Below are 21,721 nucleotides of genomic sequence, written 5' to 3' on the forward strand. Positions count from 1 at the left end.
TGGAATGTTTATTGAGACAAATCCAACTCAAGCTACATGTACACACACACACAAATGCACACACACACACACATCAATTTGATGAGGTCCTGAGCGTAAGAAGGTCAGGGGTAGAAGGATATGCTCACAAAGTTCAAATGGAGCTTAAGTACTGTCTAGTCTTATTACGGATTTAAAGTCCCTCAAATATCAAAATTATCTAAAGGATAGGTACTTTAGAGAAGGCCAAAGATATAATAATCTTGTCATTCAAAATTTCCATAAATGTTACAGCCTTAAGACAAAAAAGTATAACTTGTAACTAGCTTAAGAAAAGTGAAAGCAAATAACTTTGATTCATATTATTTTTTCTTACCAATAAAGAAGTAAGGGTTTTACAACCTCAGTCTGAATATTTTTTAAGTGTTCTTCATTCCACTGAGATCCATCTAGCAGTTTAAATTTTGATAAGATTTCTGCAGAAAGGTAGCAGTCTCCACTGCTCACTAGATAGCATTTTTTCATCTTCTCAATATGTCTGAAATAATACACACACATTGACACAATATTCAACTAGCCAAATATTTTCACTTCCAAAATGTTTCAGGCAATTAATGAACTATCTTAAAACCAAAAGTGAGTTACAGGGAGATATAAATATTTCTCACAGATATGGGAATGGGAAGGGTATTTTTGGTAGGCTGAACAATGGCCTTACAAAGATGTCCATATCCTAATCTCCAGAACCTAAGAATGTTACCTTACATGACAGAAGGGACTCTGCAGATGTGATTAGGATTTTGAGGAGATCATCCTGGCTTATCTAATTGGTGCTAATGTAATCTTAACAGTCCTTCTAAGATGGAGGCAGGAGGGTAACAGTCATAGAGAAAAGAAGTGAGGATAGAAGCAGCAGTCAGAGAAGAGAAAAGATGTCATGCTGCCGGCTTTGGAGATGGAGGAAGGGGGCATAAGCCCAGGAAAGTAGGTGGCCTCAGAAGCTGGAAAAGGCAAGGAAATGGATTTTCCCCTAGAGTGTTCAGAAGGAACGCAGCCCTGCATACCCATTTTAGATTTCTAACCTTTCAACTGTAAGAGAATTAATTCGTGTTGATTTAAGCCACTTAGTTTGTGGTAATTTATTACAGCAACAATAGGAACTAATGCAGTATTAATTCTGAAGAATCTATGTAGGTTGCTTGCATATCCCTTCCCTAACATGTCTTGGCAAGTGGTAGTGGCCTTCTACCCTGGGATCAATCAGGTCATGCTTCATAATCAACCATTTGGTAATCCCTGCGCTTATAACTGTGTACAACAATGACGTTATGATCATTATGATCAACAACAGTGGCATTACGATCTGAATGCCACTGAGATAACTGGAATAATCCAGTCACTAGTACTTATTCAGTCAAACCTTTAATGGGAACTGCAGTCTACTACAGTGGATCTGCTTCAGAGTTCAGAGCAGATCAGGAAAACACAAGATAAGGACTTTCCTAAAGCAGGGTCCTCTTAAGGTTCTTAAGACTTATAGTGACCTAAAACATTTGGAGGAGCTGAAGACCTGTGCCCCATCAGACTTTTAAGAGGCTCTCTAGAGGATATCCAGCATCATATCTAGCAGCTATCACATTCAGATATGAATGTCGAAGTGGCATCTGACTAAAGACCATAGAATTTGTTAACTGAGCAGGCTCTTAGGAACAGCCAGCCCCTTACACTGGCATAAGGTATCTTTTACATAAATCAATATTATTATAATAAAATAAATCTTACTATTATTCATTCCTCTAAAAGTATAAATTACATTTAAATATTTATTTCAGGCTTTCTGCCGGTGCTTACATGACCCAAACTAATAGTCTATAATTTGGTTTTAAAACTATTGAAAAATAAAAAAGTAGAAATACCTTTGATGTCTTCCACAATCCTTAAGAACTTTTAACCTCTCAATATCCATCCAGAGCCACCAATATCTCTCCCCTAATGTACCTTTAATAAATTTCTTAAATCTTTCGAACTCCTTTCTATTGCCAATGTCATAAGTTTTGTGAGAAATACACCAATTAGCCCTGCTTTCTAGTCCAACGCTCTCAGTTTTTGAAACTGCTCCTGCTAACATGTCTTCCGACTTTTCCTTTAGCATTTCACTCAGCAAAACATTCTTGCCAGAGGTAGTCCCCAAACACTCATCAAATACCACTTCTGTTACATTTCTGAAATTTATATAATCTGGGCTTTCTCTAAGTGGTGCTCCAAGAATTTGATGAATTGCCACTCTCAAAATAAAGTTTATATAAGATCTTAAAAATTCTTCACATGTTGAGAAATGCAATGTCAGGCTTTCATCAACATCCTGTTGCTTTTCAAGGTATGTCCTCAGAAGAGCTTGAGAAGGAGTGTCTTGTAGAGATACAGGCCCATCTTCTGCAAATTCGGAAATTAACCTAGTGGTTGTAGATGGGCTCTTTTTTGTCCTGGGGTGAACTCCATCATCAAAGATAAAACTCTCTGTATTAAATCATAAAAGGCTATTAGATCAGATATAAATGTAAAAGTTTTCTTTTAATTATTAACTAGATGTTATAGAGCTAGGATGGCAAATGGGTTTATCATCGGTAGTGACTGCAGGGACCAACCAGTGTCATGAGGAGTCTAAGGCTACATTAGGGATCAGTAGAGAGAAAAACTGCCAACAGGGATTAGCCATGTCTTCCCTGGACATGAAAGGGGATATTGGTGGCAGATGAATTAAATATTTGATATCCTTAATAAAGAGGACCTTCAAAAAGACATTATACACTTTTAAAATGTAATATTCCAGGCTGAAAATGTCAACATACAAAGGCCCAATCTATTAAAGAATTAGAATGTGTACCTCAAACAACTGTATGTACTTTAATATTTCATGTTCTATGGTAAAATAAAATTAGCTGCCATAGGTGATGAGATGATAGAAGCACAGACCAGAACTGGAGTCATAATAGCAATTAAAAAAATTCACTATTTTATCAGAAAGATTCAATTACTACTATACTTACAACCTATCATTAAAATTACAAAATTGCATAAGGCCCTTGTGAAGACTTACAAATACAAATGGATTGCTTTTACACTTTTTCTAAAGATATAATCTAGCCCCTATTCTTCTGTCTTTCAGAAATCAGAGAAATATCTGATATCAGTGCTTTATTTCACATGGCAAATCTACCCCTCGCAAAGCCGTGGATCAGGAAAACCCTGATCCATGTGTCCCACTCTCAGTTTTCTCAGTAATAGATTTCAAGTCTCAATGAACTGGAAATGTTTCATTACAATTTTAATTGAAAATAAATATACTAAACTTCCCCAAAATTGAGATTAGACTTTTGTAAACCTGTGAAAGGATACTGGGTATACACTCAACCCCACAGACTTGGAGGTAAAGTGCAAGCCTGGCACTTCTGCTCACTGCCTTCCTGCTATCCTTTCTCTTCCTGCTTACTAACGTCACTCTCCAATTTTCTACTTTACTATTTGGGGAAAATAGTAAGAAATCTATAAATTCAGCAATTTCCAATTAGGAAGATGATTTTCCCCTTTACCTAGATTTGGGTTCAATCCTAGAGAATCCAGACTTATCACCTCCAGAGGTTGCTTATACTTTTCAAAGGAATTATGTAAGAATTGTTAGTGAATTTCTGAGTTCCTCTCTTGAATCACATTGCAAGATTTTTTCTCCCTCTAGCAATATCGTATTTAATTACTCCCATTTCTGGAAGGTTCCCTTTATTTATGAAAAGTTTGTATCACCCACAAAAGTTCCCCACAGTAGAAATTTATCTGCTTTTCAAAGTGAGAAACAGTCTGAACTTAAAAACAGAAGGAAAACTCAAGTTCCGTAAATCACTATTTACTTTGGGGAGAAGAGAAAGGTTGCACCCACTTCGTTTCAAAGGATTAATAATAAGAATTTGTAAACTGTGACAGGAAATAATGACAAGACAAATATGTATTGACTGTCCATTAGGTATGAAGCACTAAGCATTTTCTATACATTCAGTATGTATGCATCATTAGTTTAATCTTACAGATGACAAAAGCAAAGCTCCCACAAGTGGAATAATTTGCAGAAGTCACAAACTAATAAGTATCAGAGTTGGGTTCTAAACTCATCCTCTTTTCACTATATCAGGTTGTCTCTTGAAAAACAGTAGAAAGTGGTGTTGCAGGGGAGATAATTTTTTCTCCCCATCCACTAAGTGTTGTACTGTAAGTTTACAATAACAACAAAAGATGTAAAAAGGAGTTCTGAGGCCATTCTTGTCCTTTTCTGCTTACCAGAAACAGATGAATTAACTGGTGATCCAATTTTGTTGTGTAATACACAAGAAGGTAATGAAAAGGTTGATACTGTTTGCTGATTTTGTTTTGCTAATGCAAACCAATCTTTTGTTTGAGTATAGGAGGCCTAGGAAGAAAGGAGCACATTTGTTTAACATAAGATTAGCAGTATTCTTCCAGTCATGAATCTGGACAAGTCATTATGATAATATTCATTTGCATAGTGCAATATTTAAAGGAAAAATTATGCCGTGAAAGAAAAGAATGTTGTACACAGAAAAACTCATTAGCTGAGAATAATGGTAAGGAAATTTCAATTCAGATTATTTTCATATTAGATGATCAAAGGAAAGAAATGAGCTCACTACCCATCAAATTCTTCACTCTTCCACCAGAAGCATGCAATCCTACTTCCTGGATTCACTACAAATTCACACCATCTAACTTTAACTTGGCAGTCACCACAGCTCATCAGTCTTTGGATGCATCTTTTGCCAGCTACTCCCATTCACAACTTTCCCAGTTATTTCATGCCCCCAATTCTGTCTGGCCTGGCTCAGTGTTTTTAACAACTCCTCCCTAATATGACAAAAACTTAACTCTCAATAGCACTGGAAACCTCTCCATGCTCAACTTCCCCTTTACCTTAGATTCAGTTTTCACAACTTTGCTTGGATTGGATGCTTCCTGAAGGCTGATTCCTGACTCACCTGCCCCTGGATGAAGCCTTCAATGTTTCCTTTCTTTTGTGTACTCCTGAACCAGCTGACCCAATTCTCAACCTGACACACAGCTTCTAGAACCCCAGTCCTAAGAAACTCCATCTCAGACTTCCTGGGAAGATTCTTCTTCCTGCTTCTTAGTCATGTCCTCACCTACTCTTCTAGGATAATCCAGCTTGTTCAACAGAAGCAGAAAAGGGAGTGCCCAGCATTACTCTCATTTCTCCTTTCTCCAACCTGGTTGGCCCTTAGCCTAAGGAACACTCACAGAGGAGGCAAGGCTCAAATGGAATAGAATTGTTCCCTGACTATTATGCAGAATTAGCAGGGTACGTCAGGCCACACAATAAGACCAAAAGCAAGAGAAAGAAATATCAGGTGTCATCAGTGTACTCACTGCCCGTCTTAGAAGTAAGGTTTCCTTGGTAGATAAAAGCTTTGAATCTAATTGCCTTTTGTTTCCTCTTTTCCTTCCTCTAAAACCAAGTCATTTATTACTGATTACATGTTCATTCAACATATTTATTGAATGACTACTCTATTACAAGTAGTATCCTAAGCACTGAGAGGAGACCAAAATAATTAAGGAACTTGCAAGGAATAGAGAGAGACCAACATACAAGAGTCCTTGCTATTTCAACTGCACAAAAAAGATGAGAGAGTAGAAGACAGGGGAGAAAGAAGTAGTCAGCCAGACATAAAAGCAGTTAACTATTCTACTTTGTACTCTTAAAAGATGGGTCAATTGTTTGTGTTTAGACGGTATAACTGAAGACTCAAAGAAATATTACCAATTATCATATGGATTAATCCCTATCTATAGTCATGGTTTAGTGATTTAAGGTCCCAAAGAAAACTGAGTCCTCAAAGTTTAAAGGCTGTTAAAAAAAATATATAGTTCAAATATTACTCAAGTTGACAGAAATGAGCTTTTTCCATCACAGAAACTAGTAAAAGTAAACTAGCTTGGATTTTTATTCTCTTATATTTGATTAAATTTACCTGTAAGGAATCAGAACTTATTTCCCTAGATTGATTCTTTCCTTTGCATGTTTATTGACCCCTACTATCAGTATATTTTTTGACATCCCTAACATTATTATAACATATGGGTTAAGATAAAAAATAAATACCTAAAAATAAATATAAGAGAAAAGAAAAATGTGCTTTCAGTACATTCCTGAGCATTATTCAGAGGAAATAATGGGACTGGCATAATTTTTTAACATTTTTGCCAAATATTGCTGATAGAACTGTCAAACTACAAAATTAAATAGGAGCTTACACATGAAAAAAATGTTCAAATAAGATAGGAGAAGGATATCCATTCCAACAGAGATGGCAAATAGTTTTCCTCTTGTATGACATCTTTGATCACTTGGAAGTGCCTGCCTAGAATGCTGTGTTGAAAAAGAATTTGGAGCCAAGTCCTAGCTCAGCAGGAAAATTGCCATAATTGATTAGCAATCTCTGTCATGAATGCAAACTAGGAGAATAGCAACACATGGGTAACATATTTGCAATTCCTGGTTTTGTAAAGAACTGTGTATTAGAAATGTCTTCCCAGAGAGAAGATCTGATAATTAGAGGCTAAAGAGAAGCAGAATACGTGACCCCAAAATATGCCATGGCATTGTGGATTATTGTGAGCTGAAGGAGATCACGACCCAACAGACTCAAGAAAAACACTTACCTCTCCTTTAACTACCTAAAAGAATTTACATAGGGGGCCTGGCTCAGAGACAGCCAGCACCAGAGATAACTTTTATCTGAATGACCGACCTATCTATATGGCAGGTAAACATCTAATTACCAAACATCTGGTCTTCTTATAGTCCTGTGAATTACCCTCCTCCACTTTGAAGCCCCAGGCCCCTACCCCATTCCTTAGCTCAGGATGGCATATATGTCTCAACTGCCCAACTTGCTCTTGGGTCTTATATTCTTATAGGGTTCCCATACATACTAAATTACATTTGTTTTTTCCTGTTACCCTGTCTTATGTCATTTTTTTGTTTGTTTTTAATAGATCAGCCAAAGAACCTAGAAGGGTAGAAGGAAAATTGTTCCGCCCTGGCAGAGGCAAAGATCAAACAACAGTATTCACTAAACTGTGATTCCCCAAAAGGACATTTGATTCTAGGTTAGATCTCTTCAAACGTACCCATACCACCCAACATTCTCCAAGTGTGAAGGGCAAATTTATCTGGTAACAGCTAAACAGTTATGCATTTTATTACTGAAGAATAATCTTGACAATAGGGAAGAGAAGGCCCAATTTATTGTTGTTTTGTACAAAAATTACAAATTCCAAATAATAAAAAATTTGGAATGAACAATGAAACCCTTGCTTCCCAGGTGACATTGGGGATGTTCTTCAATTGTGCATTTTTCCTTTGTACACATGAGGATAATAATTCTAATTACATTTCAGGTGAAAGAGTGTAGGGCAAATAAGTCAGCATAAACCTAAGAGAATATTTGCTAAATCTACTTCAGAAGTATTTGAAATCATTTTCCTATTCAAGTGGTACATGAAATTCATATCCCTAAAATGAGGAGTTTCACTGAAGTGCCAAGACACAAAGAAACACTCACACTTTTACCTTGCCAAGAGAAATGCAGAACTTTTTCATACTTATAACATCATCTTCTTCAACAGGAGGAGGTGGTGGACTGGTTGGTTTTTTCAGGACCCAGGGAGAAAAATCTGCACCTAATGTGATATTCATGCCTGATTCACTCCATCTTACTTGTGAAACCAATTTGGCTAACCTGCATTTCAGAAATCATACAAACTAGAAATAAGTTTCAAATATGGTAGAATTTAGAAAAAAAAAATTTTGTTTTATGTATTCAAATCAATCTCCCGTCCTAACTCTGCAGGATGATTCTCTTAGGATCTGCTAAAATTAATGGCCTATTCATAGAATTACTAATTAATAATTATTCTATTTTATTTTATTTTTATTTAAAAAAACAGTTGTTCTAAGCAAAAGTCAAATTTTAGTAAAACTTCAGAATGTTTAGGTACTTAAACTTTAGAAGTCAGGGAGCATAAAAGAAAAACATGGCCCTGCACTACAACATTCTGTCTTTTTTATGACACTCATATTCATTTTTTAACACCCTGAACATAAATACCTTTACAGAAGTAGAAAAAAATTTTAAATATAATGATCAAAGAAGCAGAATTGAAATACATTTATTAGGTACTGTTTCTACAAAATCTCTTTGCAAAAGTTAAGTGATTTTTACCAGTGCTCTATCTTATACTATATAGCAAGTGGAATATAAACTCAAATGAGTTTAAAGGTATACAATTTTATTAAGGAAGTACAGAAAAATTATTTTTGGTGAACAAAAATCATTTAAAAATATGTATATTGATGGGATTACAATACCTGTATTCAAAGTAGCAATCACTTTCCAGAAATGCTGGAAGTCTTTCTTTTTTGACCCAGTGAATACCTTGTTCACGATTGAGACACTATTAGAGGACAAGTGAAAAAGAAAAAGTGTGTCAAAGAAATTCACCATTCAGGACAATGATGGCCTAATCACTAGAGCAATATTACCTCTAGCTCTTACAGGGAGCCCTGCCTGTACCTTCTATTTGGATGGGAGAGAGTAAGAACCCTGAGTCACAAGTACTTCTTCAATTCTCTCAACAATCCTGTATCAACTATTATCTATGTTTTACGGATTAACAAGCTGAATCCAGAAAACTTAAGTAACTTACTGAAAGAGAAAGAGTGACAAAAAATTCAGTCTCAGTATTTTCACAGTCATAAAATGGGTGAAAAATAATCACAAACAGAAAAAGAACTAACCAGAAAACTTGGTAAGACTGCTAGAGTGACTGCAAGCCCTTTGTCCTTCCAATTTTAGGAAATTTTGTTAAATATTTAACATCACCAGGCATTATCATTGAGGATACCAAGGTTAACAAGAAAGAGAAGGCCCTTCCTTTAAGGAGTTTGCAGATAATTCAATAAGCAATAATAACAGAGTGCTATAAGCACCAGAAGTTCAGGATTCTGTGGGAGGCCACATGGGCATGAAAACCAGCAAAGGTTTCCCACAGAACATGACTGGGGGGATGGGGGACAGAGTCAAGATGGAGGAATAGGAGGATGTGCAGTTCGCCTCTCCCCACAAGTACATCAAGAATACATCTACATCTACAAATGGAACAATTCTCATAGAGCACCTGCTGAACACTAGCAGAGGACCCTGGACACCTGAAAGGGCAAGAAAAATCCCCACGCAACCGGGTAGGACTTAAGAAAGAAAAAAAGAAGAGGAAACAGGACGGGACCTGCACCCTTGCAGGGGAGCTGAAGGAGAGGAGAGGTTCCCGCACGCAGGGAAGCCCCCTCACCGGTGGGGAGACCAGCTGGGACAGAGAAGGAGCTTCAGGGGCTCGGAGGAGAGGGCAGCAACCAGTCTGTGGCAGACAGGACAGAGTAAGACCTACACGGATGGTCCAGATGGTCCATGCCGCAGCCCTGAGCTCCCCAGACCGAGTCCTGTGTCTGCTGGTGCGGAGCAGGGCTGCATGATGGAACATGGGGTCTGGAGAGTGGACTCAGGGAGGGGACAGCTGTTGGCTGTGAAGGGACAGCCTGAAGGGACGGGAGTAAAGAGCTCCACGATTGGGAATGTTCATGGAAGAAGCCCAGGCTGCCATAAAAGCAGAGTGCCATTGTTGAGTGGCACGCAAGGGGTGAAGCCACCATTGCAGCCCCCTTCCCTATGCACTGGCCCCTGCCTCCGGGGGCATTAGGATGGTCACCTGCCTGAGCAGGCTCGCGTGCCCCACCTGTTGCCGCCTCCACCCCCGCCCACCTGAGTGGGTGCATGCGCTCTGGGACAGCCTGAAGAACAGATGCTAGCAGGAGGAACACATACAGAGGTGGGGCTGAAACCACAGCTGAGCCCCAGGGGCAATGCAACTAAGGAAGAAGAGCTGAAATCTCTCCTTGAGGCTGCAGGAACCACGGATTTACACCCCCGCTGTCAGCACTGTAAACTCAGCAACTGAGGAACGTCCAAATGGACGAGTGCTCCCATAGCTGAGACGGGTCTAGCTTTACAGCTGTGGGCTTTGTGGGCACGTACACACGGAGATTGGACCAGGCCAGAATCTGAGCTGCCTCCACAGCTACCACAGTGGGTCCAGGTACACGACTACTGCAGTCCTGGGATATGACTTCGGTGGATCTGCACTGGTGGCCTGGTGAAAACAACGCCTGAGAGATGCCAGGGCCAACTGCCGGCATACCCAGTTAAGGGGGCGCTGAGAGCAGTTCCAACGACAGTGTAATTTGTGAGCCAACACAATGGGTGAAAAGTGACACAACAGAGTTCACTCACAGGTGAACAGTTCCAGAGGAGGAAAACTCAGTGGCTTCTCTCCCAGTGGGAGAGCTCCAATCTCACCTACTGCATACCACAATTAGAAACACAGCTCAGAAACAGATCTGAGGGCCGCAGACCCTGCCCCTGGCAGGGAATTAACAACCACAGAGCAAAGAGGAGGCTCCGCTCAATATCCAGTGCAGGCTTAGGTCACCACAACATCAGTCACACCTTGTATCAAGGGGATAACGGCCAGCATACACTGAGGAAAGAGGGGGCAGACATCCATACTAAAAACAGCCCTTGCACCAAAAAATATTAAACACACAGAGACTACATAGGGACATTCCCACATAAAAATAGCCCTTCAAGACAGTCTCAGAGTCAGGCATTAGGAGGAAGAACCCCAGAGTGCAGGAGCTCCACAGGGCTGGAAGAAACAGACACTCTACTCTTGGAGGGTGCACACAAGACCTCATGTGTGCTGGGACAGAGCACAAAGCAATACCTCCATAGGAATCACAGCTAGACCTAACTAGGGTCTGAGAGGGTTTCCTGGGGAGGTGGGGGTTGGCTGCAGCTCACTGTCAGGGCAGGGACACTGGTGGCGGAGGTGGGGCTTTGTGGGCACCAGAGAATACTGGACCCCAGAGAATACTGATCAGTGTGAGCTCTCCTGGAGGTCCCCACTTTGCACTAAGACCTGGCCACACCCAACAGCCTACAGGCTGCAGAGTTGGAATGCTTCAGACCAAACAACCAGCAGGACAGGAACACAGCCCCACCCATCAGCAGACAGGCTGCCTAAAGTCATACTGAGCTCATAGCTACCTCAAAACACACCCCTTGTCACAACCCTGCCCATCAGACGGACAAGGCCCAGCTCCACTCACCAAAGGGCAAGCACCAGTCCCTCCCACCAGGAAGCCTGCATAAGCCTCTGGACCAACCTCACCCACCAGGGGGCAGACACCAGAAGCAATAAGAACTATGGTCCTGCAACCTGTGGAAAGGAGACCACAAACACAGAAAGTTCAACAAAATGAGATGACAGAGAAATATGTTGCAAAAAAAGGAACAAGATAAAACCACACAAGAACAACTAAATAAAGAGGAAATAGGCAATCTACCTGAAAAAGAATTCACAGTAATGATAGTAAAGATGATCCAAGATCTCATAAAAAAAAATGGAAGCACAGATCAAGAAGACACAAGAAAAGTTTAACAAGGAGTTAGAAGATATAAAGAACAAACAAACAGATGAACAATACAATAACTAAAATGACAAAGCACACTAGAAGGGATCAGTAGCAGAGTAACTGAGGCAAAGGAACGAATAAGTGAGCTGGAACACAGAGTGGTGGAAATCACTGCCACAGAACAGAATAAAGAAAAAAGAATGAAAAGAAATGAGGACAGTCTCAGAGACATCTGGGACAACATTAAACACACCAACATTCATTTTATCGGGTCCCAGAAGGAGAAGAGAAAGAAAAAGGACCTGAGGAAATTTTTGAAGATATTATAGCCAAAAATTTCCCTAACATGAGAAAGGAAACACTCAAGTCCAGAAAGTGCAGAGAGTCCCATACAGGATGAACCCAAGGAGGAAAATGCCAAGACACATATTAATGAAACTGACAAAAATTAAAGACAAAGAAAAAATATTAAGAGCAACAAGGAAAAAGCAACAAATAACATACAAGGGGATCTCCATGAGGTTATCAGCTGATTTTTAAGCCAGAAACTCTGCAGGCCAGAAGGGAGTGGCACAATATATTTCAAGGGATGAAAGGGAAAAAAACCAACAACAAAGAATACTCTACCCAGCAAGGTTCTCTTTCAGATTCAACAGAAAAAACAAAAGTTTTAGAGACAAGCAAAAGCTAAGAGAATTCAGCACCACCAAACAAGCTTTACAACAAATGCTAAAGGAACTTCTCTAGGTGGGAAAGAGACCAGCAACTTAGAACAACCTTGTACCTATATAGACTGCTGTATCAAAACCTCATGGGAACAGCAAACCCCAAAACTGCAATAGATACACAAACAAAAAAGAAAAGGCAACTCAAACACAATACCAAAGATAGTCAACAAATTACAAGAGAAGAGAACAAAAGAGGAAGGGAAGAAAAAAGACCTACAAAAACAAATCCAAAACAATTAAGAAAATGTCAGTAGGAACATACATATCAATAATTACCTTAAATGTAAAAGGATTAAATGCTCCAAACAAAAGATACAGACTGGCTGAATGGATACAAAAACAAGACCCATATATATGCTGTCTACAAGAAACCCATTTCAGATCTAGGGACACAAACAGACTGAAAGTGAGGGGATGGAAAAAGGTATTCTATGCAAATGGAAACTGAACATTATGGGATTAGAAATCAATTACAGGAAAAAAACTGTAAAAAACACAAACATGTAGAGACTAAATAATACGTTACTAAACAACCAATAGATCACCAAAGAAATAAAAAATATCTAGAGACAAATGACAATGAAAACAAAACGATCCAAAACCTATGGGATGCAGCAAAAGCAGTTCTAAGAGGGCAGTGTATAGCTATACAAGCCTACCTCAAGAAACAAGAAAAACCTCAAAAAAAAAAAAAAAAAGCCTAACCTTACACCTAAAGCAACTAGAGAAAGAGAACAAATAAAACCCAAAGTTAGCGGAAGGAAAGATATCATAAAGATCAGAACAGAAATAAATGAAATAGAGACAAAGAAAACAATAGATAAGATCAATGAAACTACAAGCTGGTTCTTTGAAAAGATAAACAAATTGATAAACCTTTAGCTAAACTCATCAAAAAAAAAAGGAATATGGCTCAAATCAATAAAATTAGAAATGAACAAGGAGAAGTTATAACTGACATCACGGAAATACAAAGGATCATAAGAATCTTCTACAAGCAACTATATGCCAATAAAATGGACAGCCTAGAAGAAATGGACAAATTCTTAGAAAGGTACAACCCTCCAAGACTGAACCAGGAGGAAATAGAAAATATGAACAGACCAATCGCAAGTACTGAAATTGAAACTATACTTTAAAAACTTCCAACACACAGAGGTCCAGGACTAGATGTCTTCACAGGGGAATTCTATCAAACATTTAGAGAAGAGTTAACACCTATCCTTCTCAAACTCTTCCAAAAAATTGCAGATGAGGGAACACTCCCAAGGTCATCTATGAGGCCACCATCACCCTGATACCAAAACCAGACAAAGATACAACAATAAGAGAAGATTACAGGCCAATATCACTGATGAACATTGACACAAAAATCCTCAACAAAATACTAGCAAACAGAATCCAACAACACATTAAAAGGATCATACACCATGATCAAGTGGAATTTATCCCAGGGATTCAAGGATTTTTCAATATACACAAATCAATCAATGTGATATACCACATTAACAAACTGAAGAATAAAAACCATACAATCCCAATAGATTCAGAAAAAGCTTTTGACAAAATTCAACACCCAATTATGACAAAAACTCTCCAGAATATGGGCATAGAGAGAACCTACCACAACATAATAAGGGCCATATACAACAAACCCACAGCAAACATCATTCTCAATGGTGAAAAAATGAAAGCATCTCCTCTAAGATCAGGAACAAGACAAGGATGTCCACTCTCACCACTTTTACTCAACATAGTTTTGGAAGTCCTGGCCATGGCAATCAGAGAAGAAAAAGAAATCAAATGAATCCAAATTTGAAAAGAAGTAAAACCGTCACTGTTTGCAGATGACATGATGCTATACATAGAAAATCCTAAAGATGCTACCAGAAAACAACTAGAGCTCATCAATGAATTTGGCAAAGTTTCAGGATACAAAATTAATGCGCAGAAATCTCTTGTATTCCCGTACACTAACAACGAAAGATCAGAAAGAGAAATTAAGCAAACAATCCCATTCACCAGTGCAACAAAAAGAATAAAATACCTAGGAATAAACCTACCTAAGGAGGTAAAAGACTCAGAAGACTATAAGACACTGATGGAAGAAATCAAAGATGACACAAACAGATGGAGAGATATACCATTTTCCTGGATTGGAAGAATCAATATTATCAAAATGACTATACTACCCAAAGCAATCTACAGATTCAATGCAATCCCTATCAAACTACCAATGGCATTTTTCACAGAACTAGGACAAAAATTTTTTAAATTTGTATGGAAACACGAAAGACCCCAAAGAGCCAAAGCAATCTTGAGAAAGAAAAAAGGAGCTGGAGAAATCAAGCTCCTTGACTTCAGAGTATACTATAAAGTTACAGTAATCAAAACAGTATGGGCTTCCCTGGTGGCGCAGTGGTTGAGCGTCCGCCTGCTGATGCAGGGGACACGGGTTCATGCCCCGGTCTGGGAAGATCCCGCGTGCCGCGGAGCGGCTGGGCCCGTGAGCCATGGCCTGGGCCTGTGCGTCCGGAGCCTGTGCTCCGCAATGGAAGAGGCCACAACAGTGAGAAGCCCGCATACCATCCAAAAAAAAAAAAATGGGGAGGACATCTAAATAGAAATTTCTCCAAAGAAGATATACAGATGGCCAAAAAGGCACATGAAAAGATGCTGAACATCACTAATTATCAGAGAAATGCAAATCAAAACTACAGTGAGGTATCACCGCACACTGGTCAGAATAGCCATCAACAAAACATCTACAAACAGTAAATGCTGGGGAGGGTGTGGAGAAAAGGGAACCCTTCTACACTGTTGGTGGGAATGCAAATTGGTACAGCCACTATGGAGAACAGTATGGAGTTTCCTTAACAAACTAGAAATAGAGCTACCATGCCATCCAGCGATCCCACTCCTGGGCATAAACCCTGAGAAGACCATAATTCAAAAAGATACATGCATCCCAGTGTTCACTGCAGCATTATTTACAATATCCAGGACTGGAAGCAACCTAAATGTCCATTGACTGAAGAAGAGATAAAGAAGATGTGGTACATATATGCAATGGAATATTACTCAGCCATTAAAAAAGAATGAAACAATGCCATTTGCAGCCACATATGGACCTAGAGACTGTCATATGACAGTCAGACAGAGAAGGACAAATATCATATGATATCACTTATATGTAGAATCTAAAAAAATGGTACAAATGAACTTATTTACAAAACAGAAATAGAGTCATAGATGTAGAAACAGTCTTACGGTTATGGAGGGAAGGGGGAAAGGATAAACTGAGAGATTGGGATTGACATATACACACTACTATTATATATAAAATAGATAACTAATAAGGACCTACTGTATAGCACAGGGAACTCTACTCAATACTCTGTAATGACCTATATGGGAAAAGAATTTGAACAAGAATACTTGTGTATGTATAACTGAATCACTTTGCTGTACACCTGAAACTAACACAACATTGTTAATCAACTATAATCCAATAAAAATTTTTAAAAATTATAATTGACTGGAAGCATGATTAGCTAGGTTGAAGAGGGAAGGAGGAAAGAAATAAAGATAAGTTTAATAGATCACAGGGTAAGATTTGAGAGATGGAGGGAGGAAGGCTGGAGAAGTAGGCAGGGCCCTGATTATGAGTAGTGTTTTAAATAACATTATGGAGTTTAGATTTTATCTTAAGGTTGTGAGGGTCACATGAATTTACAGAAGAGTTACTAAGTTGCTATTCATCCTAAGACATTTATATACTATTGTTTCTATTTTGTCTTATATTCACTTTTTCCAGAATTCTAATCAATGCCAGTACCTTGGACACTAAACAAATGCTAATAAGAAGTAAAACAACCAATAAAGTACACATTTCAGTGAGGCAAATGTGTCTGCACTATGTGGCTTCCACTGACTGTCTGCTAAAGCAAAAATTTTGCTGTGATATTAACATCAGAGTCAACGCAGACCACTGCTATCTCCTTTGAGGAACTCGCAGGCTCACACAGCAGTGCTGCCACCATCTGAGAAGCTAATGTTCTTGGGGGTGCACCTGTGCTCAGCAATGCTGACATGTGGCACCAAGTCATTAGGCTCCCCAGGACTGGAAAACTGAGCAAACAATGGTTTCCTCCTGTTTAGCCAAAAACACCCACTTGCCTTCACCAAAGACTATCTTCTGGGTACTGAAAGAATAGAAGAAACTTTGGAAACAGCCAGCACCTTAACAGTAGCATCTTGTTGACTGCTTATCAGTGAGATCTGAAGGACATTTGGATCTTGAGTAAGAAGGATTCCACATATGCTACACACTGACAACCAACCACACAGGAGTCTTGAATTCTCATGAGCAATGTATTCAATGTATCACAGAAAGACACCAGACCGCACATAAAAATCGACATAAACACTTGAGGAATTCTACAAGGCCGTGGAACTACTCAGTTCATACAAAATCAGTTTGCCTAATATTTACCTAATGAACAGTTCACCTATAACTCTTTCCTTTTTGTATGTTTTGCATCTATTTGACCTAAAAATTAATGAAAAGTATAAAAAAATAAAATCAAAATTGAAGAAAAGTCTTTAGTCAAACTGCTAAAAAATCCTTTCAAGGTGTTTTCAAGTAACTAAAATATAAAGACCAAAAAGATACAAAACAACCCTGCCAACCATAGAAGGATAAATTAATAAATACTATAAGAAACACAAAAATAATTTACCTAGAATAAAATTATTTAATCCTTAAAACTAAAAAAAATGTTAAGAAAAACAGATAACCAAAAGGTTAGGGGAAACTGGCTGTCGGTAGGTAAATCATTCTAGAACTACTTCCAATTAGCCATATACAAGCTCTTTAAACTGTCACCAGGATTAGATTAATAAAAATTATATTTATATGTATGAGCAACTAAATAAAGCATGGCTATCTGCCAATGGACTAGATTTTCTGTCTAGTCATTTACTGAAGTATAAATTACATAGAGTAAAATCCATCCTTTTTAGTACACAGTGCTACAAGTTTTGACAATTACATACAGTCATGTAACCATGACTACAATCAAGATGTAGAATAGTTCCAACAGCTCCAAACTTCCTCATGACACTTTGCAGTCAATGACTCCCTCTAACCCCAGGCCCTGGCAACCACTGACAGGTTCTCTATATAGTTTTGCCTTTCCCAGAATGTCATATAAATGGAATCAATATAGTATGTAGCCTTTGACTCTGGCTTCTTTCATTTAGCATAATGCATGTGAGATTGATCTATGTTCTTCCATGGATCACTAGTCCATTCCTCTTCATTGCTGAGTAGTACTCCACTGTACTGATGAACCACATTTTATTTATCCATTCCCAGTAAGGAAATTTGGGTTGTTTCTAGCTTTTGGTGATTATAATAAAACAACTAGAGACATTCACATACAGGTTTTTGTTTTTAATTAATTAATTTATTTATTTTTGGCTGCGTTGGGTCTTTGTTGCGGTGAGTGGGGGCTACTCTTCATCGCGGTGTGCGGACTTCTCACTGCAGTGGCTTCTCTTGTTCCGGAGCACGGGCTCTAGGCGCCCAGGCTTCAGTAGTTGTGGCACATGGGCTCAGTAGTTGTGGCTCGCAGGCTCTAGAGCTCAGGTTCCGTAGTTGTGGCGCACAGGCTTAGTTGCTCCGCGGCATGTGGGATCTTCCCGGACCAGGGCTCGAACCTGTGTCCCCTGCATTGGCAGGCGGATTCTTAACCACTGTGCCACCAGGGGAATCCCTCACATACAGGTTTTTATGTGAACATAACTGTCTATTTCTCTTGGGGTAATATATAGGAATAAGATAGATAGGTAGTATGGTATGTGTTTAACTTAGGAAGAACTGCCAAACTGTTTTCCCAAATGTAATTTGCATCAACAATGTAAGAGTTCTAGATGCTCTGCATCCTGGCTAGCATTTTGTATTGTCAATATTTATTTGTTGTTTATTTTGTACATCATAATAGGTGAGTAGAAATAGTTCATTGTGATGTGTGTATGTGCAAACACTTTTTTTTAATAACAGCTTTGAGATATAGCTTATGTTTCACACAACTCATCCATTTAAAGTATAAGCCAATGATTTTAGTATATTCAGAAACCATCACCACAAATTTAGAACATTTTCATCACCCTCTCCAAAAAACCCATACCCATTAGCAATCACTCTCCATTCATTCCAACTCCTCCACCTCACCTTCCAATGTTGAACGCACTTCTCTTATGACTAAAGATGTTGAGCATCTTTTCATATGTGTATTGGTCATTTTTACATCTTCTTTGGAGAAATACCTATTCAGATCCTTTGTCCGTTTTTAAATTGGGTAGTCCTTTTATTGTTGAGTTGTAAGAGCTCTTTACACAGTCTAGATACACAGTCCTTATCAGATATATGATTGGCAAATATTTTCTCCCATTCTGTGGGTTGTCTTTTTACTTTCTTTAGACCATAAAAGTTTTATATTTTTATTTATCTGTTTTTTTCTTTTGTTGTTTATGCTTTTGGTGTGATATCTAAAATACCAATGCCTATATAAGGTCATGAAGATTTACATTTGTGTTTTCTTCTAAAATATGCTTCATTATTAGTATTTTTTGCATTGCTAGATTCAGTCTGCTGTTTTTGAACTTTTTTGTGCCTATGTTCATGAGGGATATTAGTTTGTAAGCTCTTCTTTTCTTTGAAATTTCTTTATCTAGTGCTGGTATAAGGATAATGCTGGAATGAGTTGGAAATTGATCCCTCTTCTTTTGTTTTTTTTTTGGAAGAGTTTTCATAAATTTAGTATTACTTCATCTTTAAAGGTTTGACAGAATTCACCAGTGAAGTCATCTGGACCTAGAGTTTTCTTTGTGGAAATCTTCTTCCCTCAAGACTTATTTTTTTGGAGCAGTTTTAGGTTTACAACAAAACTGAGAAGATAAAGATTTCCTATATATCTCCTGCATCCACACATGCATAGCCTCCCCCTTTATGAACATCACTCACAGAATGGTACATTTTTTACCAAGAATGAACCTACACGGACACATCATAATCACCCCAAATCCATTGTTTACCTTAGGGTTCACTCTTGGTGTTGTATGTTCTGTGGGTTTGGACAAATGTATAATGACATATATCCATCAGTGTAATATCATACAGAGTATTTTCACTACCCTAAAAGTCCTCTATGCTCTGCCTATTCACCTCTGGCCCCTGGAACCCCTAGTAATCACTAATCTTTTTTTTTTTAATATTCTTATGTGTTTGATTTTATTCTGTATTTTTTTGAATTTTATTTTTTTTTTATACAGCAGGTTCTTATCAGTTGTCCAGTTTATACAAAACCACTAATCTTTTCATTGTCTACATAGATGTGCCTTTTCCAGAATATTATATAGTTGGAATCATACAGTATGTAGCCTTTTTCAAATTGGCTTCTTTCACATGGAAATATGTATTTAAGGTCCCTCCATGTATTTTTTGTGGATTGAAAGCTCATTTCTTCTTACCACTCTATAATATCCCATTGTCTGGATTTACACAGTTTAGTTATCCACTCATCTAATGAAGGGCATCTTACTTGCTTCCAAGTTTTGACAATTATGAATAAAGCTACTATAAACATCCATATGCAGGTTTCTGTGTGGGCATATATTTTCAACTCCTTTGGGTAAATAACCAGGGAGTATGATTGCTGAAATGTATGCTAAGAGTATGTTAGTTTTATAAGAAACCATCAAAATGTCCTCCAAAGTGGCTGTACCACTTTTGCATTTCCACCAGCAATGTATGTGATTTCCTGTTGCTCCACATCTTCATTAACATTTGGTGTTGTCAGTGTTCTGGATTTTGGCCATTCTAATAGGTGTGTACTAGTATCTTACTGTTGTTTTAATTTGCATTTTCCTGATGACATATAATGTGGACCATCTTTTATATACTTACTTGCCATTTCTATATCTTCTTTGGCCCATTTTAAAATCAGGTTGTTTGTTTTCTTATTGTTAGTTTGGATAACAGTCCTCTATCAGATGTGTCTTTTGCTAATATTTTCTTCAAGTCTTTGGCTAGTCTTTTAATTCTCTTGATAATAATGTCTTATGCAGAGCAGAAATTTTTAAATTTAATGAAATTCAGCTTAACAATGATTTCTTTCATGGATCATGTCTCTGATATTGTATCTAAAAAGTCACCTTACCAAAGGTTATCTAGGTTTTCTGCTGTATTATCATCTAGCAGTTTTATAGTTTTGTGTTTTGCATTTAGGACTATGATCTACTTTTGAGTTAATTTCTGTGAAGGGTGTCAAGTCTGTGTCTAGATTCATTTCTTTTGCACTGGATGTCCAGTTGTTGCTGCACCATTTGTTGAAAGGAGTGTTTTTTGAAATAAGCCTGCTTTCACTTAAAAATAAAAAGACTGTTTTGCTCCACTGTATTAACTTTGCTCCTTTGTCAAAGATCAGTTGACTATATTTATGGGAGTCTATTTTGGGGCTCTCTATTCTGTTCCATTGATCTATTTGTGTTTTCTTTCACTGATACCACACTGTATTGGTTAGTGTAACTTTACAGTAAGTCTTGAAGTTGGGTTAGCATCAGTCCTCCAACTCTTTTGGCTCCCTACAAAAAATTTAGAATCAGTTTGTTAATATCCATTAAAAAATTTGCTGGGATTTTAATTGAGATTGCATTGAATCTATAAATCAAGTTGGGAAAAACTGATATCTTGACAATATCAAGTCTTTCAATCCAGGAACATAGAATATCTCTATTTGGTTCCTTAATTTCATTCATCAGAGTTTTATAGTTTTCCTCATATAGATCTTGTACATATTTTGTTAGATTTATACCTAAGTATTTCATTTGGGGGGATGCTAGTGGTATTATGTTTATTATTATGGTAAATGTTATTATTATTATAAATGGTATTGTGGTTTTATTTTCAAATTCCACTTGTTCATTGTTAGTATATAGGAAAGCAATTGTCATTTGTATGTTAACCTTGTATCCTGCAATGTTGCTATAATTGCTTATTAGTTCCAGGAGTTTTTTTGCTTATTCTTTCAGATTTTCTATATAGATGATCATGTCATCTGTGAACAAAGACATTTTTATGTCTTTCTTCTCAATCTGTATAACTTGTATTTCCTTTTCTTGCCTTACTGCATTAGCAAGGACTTCCATTACAATGTTGAAAAGGATTGGTGGGAGGAGACATCCTTGCCTTGTATCTGATCTTAGTGAGAAAACTTGGGTTGCTCACCATTAAGTATGATGTAGGAAGATTTTAAACTATGAATCCAATTTCTTTAATAGATTTAGAACTATTCAGATTACATATATCCTTTTGAGTTAGCACTGGTAATTTGTA

The 21,721-nt window shown here is 37.9% G+C and overlaps 1 protein-coding gene across 2 annotated transcripts in view; it reads right to left on the reverse strand.

Annotated features, from left to right (window-relative positions):
- RGS22 (regulator of G protein signaling 22) overlaps positions 1–21,721 on the reverse strand; it is a 181,628-nt gene that overhangs the window by 117,999 nt on the left and 41,908 nt on the right. For both annotated transcript variants that reach the window (XM_049700216.1, XM_049700215.1), the window contains exons 5-9: positions 8,435–8,520; positions 7,637–7,805; positions 4,306–4,435; positions 1,896–2,496; positions 356–517 (exon numbers count right to left, since the gene is read on the reverse strand). In XM_049700216.1, the coding sequence (XP_049556173.1) occupies positions 356–517; positions 1,896–2,496; positions 4,306–4,435; positions 7,637–7,805; positions 8,435–8,520 (1,148 nt within the window). The remainder of the gene's footprint in view (positions 1–355; positions 518–1,895; positions 2,497–4,305; positions 4,436–7,636; positions 7,806–8,434; positions 8,521–21,721) is intronic.

The sequence above is a fragment of the Orcinus orca genome, chromosome 17 (genome assembly GCF_937001465.1).
Source record: "Orcinus orca chromosome 17, mOrcOrc1.1, whole genome shotgun sequence".
Classification (NCBI taxonomy): domain Eukaryota; kingdom Metazoa; phylum Chordata; class Mammalia; order Artiodactyla; family Delphinidae; genus Orcinus; species Orcinus orca.